This window comes from Durio zibethinus, chromosome 3 (genome assembly GCF_047325235.1).
Source record: "Durio zibethinus cultivar Kanyao isolate XHJ-2024 chromosome 3, ASM4732523v1, whole genome shotgun sequence".
NCBI classification, from domain to species: domain Eukaryota; kingdom Viridiplantae; phylum Streptophyta; class Magnoliopsida; order Malvales; family Malvaceae; genus Durio; species Durio zibethinus.
Window position 1 is genome coordinate 6215479 of NC_143164.1, and position 12720 is coordinate 6228198.

Consider the following 12720-nt stretch of genomic DNA (forward strand, 5'->3'; position numbering starts at 1 on the left):
AAATCTTATGCTTTTTTTTTCTCTACTATTTTTCTTTTTTTTTTTCACACAAAAAGAAAGTCAACGTCATCCCCTCTCAAATTTACTGGTTCTAAAAAAGGGATACACCTAGATGAAGTTAAAGTGAGTATTTTCTCATTCAAAACCACATTTTGGCTGTGTAAATCCCCCGTATTTGGCTACCAAATGGTATTATTATCAACTATTCCCATTAAGTTTAAAATTTCTAGACATTGTTGTAAAGTATATTCTTAGGACTTGTTCTTCTTATTGCAAAGTCAAGCGTCCATGGCTATTGAACTTTCAGTCAAAACTCGAACTTGAACTATAATGCTAGCATTTAAGTTGATGAGAGGCAGTGTGATTCCTTGCTGTTAAAAAGGAAAATCTCATATATTAGCTGAGTATAGAAAAAAATTGCTTTGATACTAAATCTAAGTGAAAGATTCACTTATAGATTATTTAGAACAATACGTATAAACTCGTACACTTTTTGTCCCAAAAAAGCTCATTGACAAGACATTGCTCTCCATTAACCGATGTTAGAGGAAGAGCACTACAATATATGAATATATCTATCAGACTTTTTCACTTGTTGAAGATTAATTTTCAGATTCATGCAAAATTGTTTAAAAATTATTTAAAAGTAAGATCAAAACCTGACATTGGTTTAATAAATCATTTGGAGTTCAAGTAGTATTTATAGTAATCCGGATGTGGGACAAATATAGCAATGTTAAGCTTAGGTTATCGACATTTTGACTAGGTAAATGTCAAGCTTAGATTTTTTTAAGGATCCTTTGGCTTGCTTGCCTTCTTTAACGTTTAAAGTTGAAAATAAATCGTTGGAAGGGATGGTTATTGAAAACAACAATCATATGGAATTGTTGGTTGTCGATGAAGTTGGAGTAAGAGTTGTAATTAGAGTAGTTCTTATCGTCGACTTTGAAGGGATGGTTATTGGAAGTAGCATGAATTTCTTCACCTTTCATCTTTTTTGGAAGTCAAAGTAAAAAAGAAAAGAAAAGAATGAAATAGAGGCGATTTAGATCGATGAATTTTTAGACAACTATAAAAAAATTTAATTGGATAGATGTAATGAAGGTTTTAAGAGTAAAAAATAATGAAATTTTAGGTTGAAAAGATGTAGATGAATAGTAGCACACTAATGAGAATATGAGTTTTAAAGATGGGCAAAAAATGAATTTTTAAAAAGAGAAAGGAAAAACTTATTGCTCTTTTTAAAAGAGGAAAAAAAGAACTAATTCCTAAAGTTAAGTAAGAAAGTGGGTCTCAATGTGAAAAAGCCATCTTAATTGGAATTTATTTTTTTATACACGATAATGGCATGTACCTTTCATATTCAAGTTTTCATTAAAAATTGTCCTATATTATTATAAGTCGATAACATTTAATACTTATTTGTATAAATTAAAACGTTTAGTCATGAATTGAGTAATTATCCAAACGTTTAATTCTAAATTGAGCATTTAGTGCACAAAAAAGCTAAAGGTATAGTGGTTCACCACACCCTTTCCTCAGCAATGGACAAATCAGCCCTCCACCGTTGCTATGTTAGCACAATCGTGCCATAATTTTGTTATCCAAATGAAAAACTATGGTGTATTTCTATCAAAAAAATGTTTCATTGTATCAAACAGTAAACACGATTGAATTCAAATCAAGCCTTAATTTAATTTATTGTCTAAAAGTGCTTTGAGATTACAAATTCTATCACTATCCATTAGCTGTTGACAAAGCTTGAATTGCAATAAAAAATATTTCAACTATAATTTTTTATTACAATACTATAATTATTCAAATACAAAAAAAATTATGTAAAGGTTAATTACTTATAAGTATAAAATTTTATATAAAATTTTGATAATTCCTACACAATTATGAACTATGATTAATTAGTTATAGTACAATCATTGTAAGTACTCTCTCTATCTCAAAATGTTTGGATTGTATTAACTTTTACGGAGTTTAAGAAAAAAATTCACTTTAATATTTTTAATATTAAAATTAAATTTTTTTATAAAATTAAAATTTTATGATTTTTAATGTTAAAAAGTAAAAAAAAATGATAAAAAGTAATTTTAAAATATTAAACAAAAGAATTTTAAATATTAAAAAAATATAATTTTGAGACATCTAAAAAAATAAAAATGAAAAATAAAAAGAAAACAGAGAGAGTAATATGCTTCCATCGCAGCTATGATGTTGCCTAGATAGCCCATGCAATTAGGAACAAGTTTTAGGATCATAGAATTCATTGCAAAATACATTTATAATATGATTCTACCTCCCAATAATATTGACTAATCTCTTAGGGAGTGTTTGGTTAGCGGAATCATAGATTCCAGAGAAAAGTGTGATCCTCGAAAAAATGTGATACTCGAGATTTTCTTTTATTTTCAAGGCATCCTGTGTTTAGATTCACTCGTTTGGTTGGAGGAAATACACATATAGTAAATCTTAAATAATTACTATAATCTCCTTTACATATACAATGATAACTTAAATAATCTAATTTTTAATTAAAGGGGATTATTAAAGGTATCTTTTGCCAAAAAAATGCCTTGAATAATCTTTACAAAAAATTGAATGGGATTATTCAAGGCATTTGTGGCAAAAAAACGCTTTGAATAATCTTTTTCAATTTTTATGAATAGATTATTAAAGGCGTTTGTGGCCAAAAATACCTTGAATAATTCCTAAACCTTAAACTCTAAACTCGTAAAGATTTAAGGGGATTATTCAAGGCATTTTTGCCCTGAAAATACCTTGAATAATCCTTTACAAAAAATTTAATGGAGTTATTGAAGGCGTTTTTGACAAAAACACCTTGAATAATTCTTAAATCCTAAACCTTAAACTTTAAGCTCATAAAAATTTAAAGAGATTATTCACTGCATTTTTGCCCAGAAAACTTCTTGAATAATCTTTTACAAAAAATTAAATAGGGTTATTGAAGGCGTTTCTAATAAAAAATACCTTGAATAATCTTTTTAAATTTTTATAAGTTTAGGATTTAGGGTTTAAGAATTATTCAAGACATTTTTGGTCAAAAATGCCTTGAATAATCACCTCATAAAAATTAAAAGGGATTATTAAATGCATTTTTAGTCAGAAACGCCTTTAATAACCCTATTAAATTATTTTGTAAGAGATTATTTAAGGCATGTTATAAGTAAAAATACATTAAATAATCCTAAATAAAAAAATTAAAAGGGATTATTCAAGGCGTTTTTGTCAAAAATACCTTGAATAATCACCTCATAAAAATTGAAATGAATTATTAAAAGAGTTTTTAGTCAAAAATGCTTCGAATAACTTAATTAAATTTTTTGTAAGAGATTATTCAAGGCATTTCTGATAAAAAATACTTTGAATAATGAAAGTTATTTGAGGTATTTCTGTCAAAAAATACCTTTAATAATCCCCTTATAAAAAATTTTTGGGACTATTTAAGGTATTTTTGACAAAAAATACTTTAAATAACTCCATTCAATTTTTTTAAGAGATTATTGAAGGTGTTTTTCATGTTAAATGCCATATATGAACCAATTTTTTTATCAGCAAAAATCTACAATTGACTTGCATTCGTTTACATACATAATTTTTAAAATGGTAACGGCTATTTTACAATTTTTTAGTAAGATTAAATTTTTTAAAAATGTTACTTTTTCCTTCAAAATCCTATAATATCAAAGGAAGATATGAATTTTTTATTCAAAAACTTTTGATATTGTTGAAAATCTATCAATTTTTTTTAAAAATTAGATTACTTTAAACCAAATATTAAAATCAAATACTCAACAATAAGATTTCAAAGAAAAATATGTGAATTCTTCTAAACCAAATGCTTTTTAATAATTCCCATTAGTTATTTTGTTTTGTTAATTATTAATTTAAGAGAGTTAAGATCGAACTTACTTTTTATGAAAAAAAAAATATAAATCAATTATTGAATCATTAAGAGTAATTTTCTTAACATTTTTTTTATGTTTATATTTTATTATGTAGCTTGTAGATTCTGTACAAACACCCCAGTGTATGACATTTTTACCAAGTTTTAGTGAAGGTGAGGATAATTTCCCTATTTGCCTATAGAACTAGCCTCTCAGCCCTAGAAATTAAGGTTGGTCTCAAATCGCCATCATGTAGATAACATGATTTGGATTTATTTAACAGCATGTAGTTTTTGATTAATTATGGAGCAATGGATTAAGTATGTCCAAAGACAAAATAGATATTAAATTATATAATTAAATTTGGAACTCTGAGATAAATAAGTAATGTAGTACGCCAAAGAAAAATATACCAAAGCCCGATCTTTTTAAACAAGAGTAAAATGTTCTGGAATTTTGATTATGACGTTTTTGAACAATTTCATGTATTATCTTTTGAACGTTAATAAAATTTACACACACAAAAGAAAAAAAAAAGCATGAATTCTTTCGATTATTCATCCATTAAAAATTAAACAAAAAACCAAAAATTTATTCATTTAAAAGAAAATTTTAAATATCCAAATAAATAAATAAATAAAGTCAGTTTGTCAATCATTTTTTTGGGCCGTGGGTGCCGGCAAGAAACTTCCACAAATGGGGAAGCCAGTCTTTTTTTTGGGCCGAAGGGGAAGCAATCTTCAAATTCAATATTTTCTGCTTGCTTTGAATCCTTTTCTTCAGTTTACCAATGTAGAATATTAAACCGCCATGTTATCTTTCTGAATTTTTACTGTCGCCGTGAGTTTTAGTTGCGGGAGCAACCATGTCCTTCGTGTCATTTGCAGTTGCATCCAAGTAACTTTTTCTTTAAACAAGTAGTATTATATTTTCCCATAGTCCCATAGTATTACTTTAGAAACCCCTAAGAAAAATCATAATATAATAATATTGTAAAAAATTGATTAATAATTATTAATGATATTGCTATTGTTTATTTGTTATTAAACTTGATCGAGCATTATTTGCTCATTTTATTGTCCTATATCATGTTATATGAATCCATTATATGACCAGGTTATTGTCCTATCATTCCTGCAATAAGTTGTTCTTTCAACAATGGGAAAATTCTTATGTTTTTTTAAACATAATTTTGAAGTTTTACCCAGTTTTGCTATGCTTATTGCAAGTTCCTGCTGTCATATCAGTGATTAGATGTTTTAATAAATAGAAAAGTAGCAGTTACTGTTAAGTTTAGTGGTAACAGGGCATTTTCCCTTTCATCATTATGATTCATAATTAGAAGCAGTTTTGAATTAATTGATGGTCTTTTTATTGAAAATGATGCTTAGATGACATCTTTTTCTTTTTCCTGAAGGGATGACAATTAACAATTGACTAATCCCATATCCATTTTACTCTTCTGCTTTGTTCATTCACTATCTTGTGTTGAACTGTAGCTGAAGAAGTCTCAAAGGATGAAGGCACAAGGTTGGTTTGACCTTTTGAGTACTGAGTTTATGATTGATGTAAAGTTAGGAGTTGAAACGAAGTAACTTAGTGTTGATTGAGTTGAAAGAGATCGGTTAAACGAGCTTAAATGAGTTATGAGAAGGTGGTACATTTTAGTGATTTATAGGTAATTAAAGTTTCTAAAAATTAATATTTCTGTTGGTTCCCTGTGGACTCCTTGCTGGTGAAATCAATTTTGTTTAAGTGTTTCAAATCAGTAGCTTTATTTTTTGCATTGTCTGTTTCTTTTATCAGTAATTCATCACATGTCTTTTTTTAATTAGTATTCTTCATCAATGTATCAGAAAATTATATATCATGTTGATGTGAATGTCTGGTCATAAAGTGGCCAAATCCTTTATGTGTTAAAAACCATTAAGTGCTGGCTTAACAGGTTGAGTTTATACTTGTTTTTACCATCATGCACTTCAACTCCGCTTCTTAGTTACCTGATATAGGCAACCATTGGCATCTAATCAATTGACTTGGCATCTTTAACCCTCATTGGTTATGTATATATGCTATGAAATACGTGTTGGGAGCAGAGCCTACCTGAAATCACGGGCTTATTGTGCCATGATTTGAAGATTTCGACGTGCTTGTATTTGCTTGGAACTTAATTTTCGATCATCAAGTGCTGCCATAGGTTTCGAATTCTTCACATGGCAGCTGCCGGACCATACAATGGATGGAAGAACTGGTTCAATTCTTGCCTTTGGGATAAGGTGTTTGTTAGTCAACTAATAGGATCCCCAGGCTAAAATATAAGAAACTAAATGGAATCCTTGTTGCAACTTTCACTTCTTTTTCTTTGAAAGGGATGGCTGGTGCTTTTCTACGACAAAGCAGAACACAAGCAAGTTCTGCAGCTTACGGAGCAAGTGTGCAAGAGATTCCCATCTGTCAACTTCCTGAAGGTTTTTTTTTCAGCAGAATCTTACCTTATAGTAATTGATACAAAAATAATGGAACACTGAAATATCTCCAGTTTGAATTTACTGGTTGACTTTGTCAGGTGGAGGCAGAAGATAATCCTTACTTATCTAAGTCAGAGGCAGTAAGCCCATTCCAGCCTTCAAAATATACAAGAAAGGATCAAGGGTCAAAGAAATTCCAGGAAATAAACCTGAATTGTTAGAAAGATCAGTCAAATTGTACATCAGTTGAAGATAAATTAGACAACATCAGAGGGAAGGGGTAAAGAGAAGACGTGAATATGCATGTGAATAGGAAAACTTCATGATTTGATACCTATATAAAAAAATCACATTAGGCATTCGAATTTTCGTCAAACTCAAGTTTTGACTTTGCTTTGGTTTCCTTTTTTTTTTTTTTTTTTTGAGATTGGATAGCATAAACTTCTATGAATCTCAGGAAAGTTGAGAGAAAACAACTGCCAAGCAATTCACTAATCAAAAGGAACTAAAACAAGGTTCTGAATACAGGGGATGCAAGAACAACTCAGGAATGTACATGGCAGCAAAATCTTTTCCAATTGAACGAAAAGGAAAGCTGTACCAATTATGTAACATAAATACAACTTTCAAATTATACATAGCAATGACCATATATCAAAATTCAAAAGGTAAACTATAGGTGGTGATTAGGTTTGAAATTCCCAGTTCTCAGAAAAGAGCTCGGATTAAAAGGAGGGAAAAACTTTCAAAATAAAACAGAAATATTTATGAAGTGAACAAAAAAAAATAAAAAAGTGACTAGGATAATCATCTCTTCCAACTTCGACTTCGGGATAATGGATCTTTCATTCCACCAACAAGCCATTTCTCTTTGGCTATATCAGATGAAATTTTGTAGGAATCAGGGTCGTATCTCATCACCACCAAACTCTCTTTCGTCTTTCTGTTTTCTTCTTCCATTAATGACCTCAAATTCTTAGCTTTCTTCTCATCTTTCCTCTTACATTCTTCTTCCTCTTCGTCATTTTCTATGTTTTCCTCATCCCCTTCGTTCTCTTCTACCCTGTTCTCTTCCAACCAGCTCTTAGCAGGAGCAGACCTACAACGCATTAGCAAGAGAGCATTTGGAGGTGGAATTGCAGCTTGATCATCATCAACGTCATGGGACCTCTCTTTTTCTTTCTTTTCTTCTTTATAAAACCCGTTGTTTCGATTCTCTTGCAGCACCATGAACCATTTGGAAAAGATGGTTCTTGATGTCTCGTTGCCTTCTATATGACTGTGGTTTTCTTGGTATTCTTCATCTTTATCTTCATCATCAGTAGTGATATCAGATCGAGGGAAAGACCCGAAACATCGAAAATCGAAATGAATGCTCCGCAAACATGTTAAGAACTGCATGACTTCTTTCTTAAAACCAAGTGACTCTACCCAACTCGGCCTCTTTTTGTTTTGCCTGCTGTTGTGAATTCTTTCAATCTCTTCCATGACTGATTGCCAGCTTTTGCATGAGCTTGTTTTGGACCTGATTTTGATCTGGCCTGCACAGGTGACTTTCGGGGAGGTTGGTTCCGTGACCTCGGATTCCATTTGCTTGTTTTTAGCCCATAGAAGAGGGCTAGCTTGGCCGCCAGCTCCACCACCCTTTCTTGTGCTTGATTTTTTAAGGAGACGTTTGTGGTGGTGATGGTGATGATTGTGGCGCTTGTTGGGTTCTGATAGCCTCGCTGGACTACAAATGGGCTTTGGCATTAGACTTAGACGGGTTTGAGATGGGAAACATACTAGCAAATCTGCTGAAGGAGCTCCTTTGGTTTCTCTTCCTTTCATGGCAGCTTTGTTTTGTTTCTCTCTTTGTTTCCCTCTTATTCTCTTTGCTTAGTTCAGTTCGGTTCAGTTGTTTCTTTTTAGATCTTGGGCAATGGGGACTATAGAACTTTGTCCATGGTTTTTTTTTAATGTTTATGAGGTGTGTTTGGGCTTCGGATGTTGTTTTTTAAAGAAAAGGAAGGAGAGGACCGACAGCTTTCTTTGCTTTTCTTTGCCTTTTTTTATTTGTGTCTCTCTTTACTGCCTCTATGTTAAATTTTCCAGCTATTCCTTTTTGCTCCACTTGAAAATGGGTTCACGGCTCACAAGTGAGCTTCATTCTTGGCCTTTACTTTTTTTTCACCTAAACACATTAAAAAATCAAAATGGAAAAAAGTTAAAGCCCACGAGCTTTGTTTCGTGATCCAATCATACCTTCAACTTGTGAGCCCATGCCAGTTAGTCCATGCCCTATTTGCCATTGTTGCCCACAGAAATATGTGTCTCCAACAACTACGAAACCTCCGCCAACAAAAATATACTGGTCTAATTAATTTCCATAGTCTTTTAAGACTCTTCAATTGGGAAATAAAAGGCTTTTATATGGTTGGAGAAAGAAGGGGAAGACATTGTTTTAAAGCCAAGAAATGTACTAAACTTGTTGTTTTAGGAGGGGTAACCGAAAGTTTTTTGAGGGAAAACTGGGGTAAAAAAAAAAAAAAGTTAGGAGGCTATAATGAAGGGTGGAATGCACTTGAGAGCACGGGGGAAAGAATGGCCCTCCTCCATCCACTAACAACTTGCTTTAGGATTAGACTTTCTTTGCTTTTTTGTAACTTTCCACGAAGTATAGAAGTCTATTCTTCTTCTTCTTTATGATTTATAGTTATCAGTACCATCATGAGAGAGAGAGAGAGATATTAGTGTTTAATTACTTTGGTTCTTTGCAAACCGTGGCTCAAGTAATATTCTAGAATGTTTCAATAACCCCAAATGTTGGGCTTTGAGATCAAGCTCTGGATCTAAGGTTGTCAACCTGTGCTGGCTGTCCTGAACCTGTCAAATGTGATGAAATAATCGAAAGTGCACCCAAAGATACATTTTTTTACTTTATGATTAAAATACATACAGTATAAATATGAACATATAATATGAATATAATATAATATAAACATAATGATATAATAATTTTTAAAAAAGGAAAACATGTATTCAGCAAGACACGACAATAAAACTTTTTTATATATATTATAATTATTAATTAAAAATATATGATAAATATTCAGTTTATTTTTAAAAAATAATTATTTTTGTGAAAAAAAAACTAATAATAGACACAACAATAAAAGAATATATAATATCATTATTTACACAAAAATTATTTTTCCTTTTTTTTTATCATTTCCAATCAAATTTGACATAAATTTTGACGTGTCACAAATAGCAAAGTATCAGATATAGATACAAGTACGCAAACTTTTATTGAGTATATGTGCTCAATAGGTTAAAATTTTATTGAGTCTATGATTTATGTGCAAACTTTTGTCAACTCAGGTAAATATAAAAAAATCCCTTGGTAATGCTTTCAAAATGCTGAAAGGGAATGCAGATTCAAACAGATTTTTACAATTTGTCCACCCCAAGCTAGCTTCCCAAGTTCGGTTGCCTGATCAATTTTTCTATTTTCTGTTCTGATACGTGCAGCTTAAAGGACACGCTCAGAAAGCATGCGGGCCGAGCAAGCAAAGCCTAAAGTTAGGTAACTACAATCAATGAATTCAAACCACTAACTTAAAAAAATTGTCTTCTTGATTTTATAATACATTATTTAGTACTCCTATTCCTATGTTTATCATTGAGAGTTGAGACATGTAGGGTTTGGAGGATGGCAGAGAATGCAATGGAGGGGTTGAGTTTTCAAAAAGAAGCTACCTAGGTGTAGGTGACTAGATGATGTCAAAACAAACACCAGGATTCCTTCCTTTCTATCAACATAGCAAACACCCCTAGTTTTCCATGGCCGGCCCTCTCCTTTTCTATGGTTTTACAGTACCAACTAACGAGAGCATTTTGTCATAAACTTGAGAGAAATTAGGTTCAGCCTAATAATTAGCTCCGTGGATTATAGCCAAAAGCTGGAGATTTGGTGTAATAGCAAAGGCTACAGAGAAATTGATGACATTATTTGAGATAAGACACATTTCCAAATTACACAAACTAGATGTTATTTTTGAAATTGGTAGCCTTATAAGTTATATATATAGTTGTAAGAGGTAACTTTTTTCTATTCAACTACTCAATGCATTGAAAAAAAAATAAAGAATCTGAGAGTCTTCATGTTTAAAGAGTCAAGATTTCAAAAATTCTTATAAAGAGAAGATCATCAATCACCAGCACTATTTAAAAATGATTAGCAGCTCTTATTGACCATCCCATCCAATTAATCCATGGCACTCAGACTTCCGAAGCCGAAAGGCACTATTTGGTTGAAATCATTTGAGTCATGGATTGATGATCAAATCTTATAAAATCAGTGATATATTCATAGATTGATGATCAAATCTAATTAAGCAAAGAAGTTGCATTTAGCTTTTTGTAATTTGTAAACATGGAATGGTACTCGTTTAAGATCCTTTGATGATTGGTATAAAATTCTCCTAATACACGTACTACTGTGAGGTTCCTTCTACATCATAAAATAAACATTATTGAAGCTTCTAAGCAGAAAAATTTTCTTTCATTGGCCATTAGCCACCCTTTGGGAGGTTCTGCATTTTTGTTTGATGAACAAATCTTTATTCCCATACATTAATGCTTTTGAACTAATCGATTGTGCTTTAAAGAAAGTGGTGTAGGTTTTATATATATATATATATATATATATATATATATATATATATATATAGAACTACTGCGTGGCCCTTTATTTCATAATGCAAACCATAGTTAAGACATGATTACCAAGGTGAGAAGACGGCTCTGATCAATCATTTTTATCGTTATTTTTTTTTTCTGTAATATGGATTCTTATCGTTTTAATTCGCATTAACAATTAACAAGTAGTTTGGACAAATGATTGTGATTCTTCTTTTCTATGTATAAGACTCCTTCAACAACAAGACACTTGGCTTAGTCTACTTTACCCCTGAAACAATCAGTTTAATTAAGACCCTAATTATAATAGTGGCAGCTTGTTGGAATTAAATAAAACAATCATGTTAGTTAAGACCCCCAATTAGGTTAAATGGATTGAGAAGGAATAAAAACAAGATATATATATATATATATATATAGAGAGAGAGAGAGAGAGAGAGATTTCTAATCCATTTTGGAGGGTCTTTAAATTCATCAATGATTTTTTTTTCCTCTCCTTTTTGAAACAGTTGAATTCACACATCATTTGTCATACTAACAAATACGATGAACAGTCCTCTTTTACTGATTTGCTAGCGATGATCATTGCCTGCTAGAAAAATCATTGGGGCAAAAAATGTTGGTAGTAAAAAATCCATTGTTTCACTCTTACAGATCATCGTATGAGGCAAGACTCAAGTAATTCAGTGAAACAGTGGTCATTTTAGATTCAGAGAAAGCTGCTTCACTATAATAATCATGAGTTCACAATCGATATCTCAAAGTATGTCTTTGAAGAAAATTTTAAACTATGTATTCATGTTGTAATTGGGGGCTTTTTTATTTAGTTTTTAAATATTTAAAGTTAAAAATAATATAAATACTAAATTTTATTTACTTTGGATAAAGCTTGAAATTTTTTTTTTTTAAAAGAAAGGAACAATACCTTGAAGTTTCCATGATAACTTGTTAGTTCATTAGTAATGCTATGCTAATTTTCAAGTTATACACACATGATTACTTAGTTTTGTACCATTAATTTCAAATTTTTAAAAATTATTGGCTACGATTGGTTTATATTTAAAAAAAAATTTAATGTGTCTAATATTATTGTTGTTCATATAAACTTTGAGTTAGACTCCAGGAAATACACTATATTCAAACTTGAGCATAATGATGCCTTCGCTTTGTTTTTTACATTATTCAATTTAATATCATACAGAAAGAAAGAAACTTTTACCATAAAACTTCAAAAATTTAGATTTTAAATTTTAAGATTTGCCCTATACCATCAGCCGAAAAATTGTCGTTTTAAGAAGATATAAGCAAATTGAAGGTGTTCGTTGTTTATACGGCTAAAGTATAATTATATATATATATATATATAATATGACTAATCTTGATATTTAATTTTGAGGGAATCAATTAAAATTTAATATACTTTTTCATTTATTATACTATTTAAAATATGGAATGAGTATCAAATACGGGCACGTATTTAATACAGGTATTTTTTTAATTTTTTCATATGTTTGAATTTTTTGAGTTCCATGTCCATGTTTATCATATAATTTTTTTAAAAAATTCAAACAATTAACATAATTCATTTAAAGTTTTATTGAACAAAAAATTTGAAAATGGTCATAAAAATATTTAAAAAAACAATTACAATA

General features: G+C 30.5%; 1 protein-coding gene across 1 annotated transcript; it reads right to left on the reverse strand.

Annotated features, from left to right (window-relative positions):
* Positions 1 to 7092: 7092 nt before the first annotated feature.
* Positions 7093 to 9232, reverse strand: LOC111301537 (uncharacterized). Its single transcript, XM_022897297.2, has one exon. It carries the CDS (start codon positions 8213 to 8215, stop codon positions 7193 to 7195), a length of 1023 nt encoding a protein of 340 aa, XP_022753032.2. The 5' UTR covers positions 8216 to 9232; the 3' UTR covers positions 7093 to 7192.
* Between the last annotated feature and the right edge of the window lie 3488 nt (positions 9233 to 12720).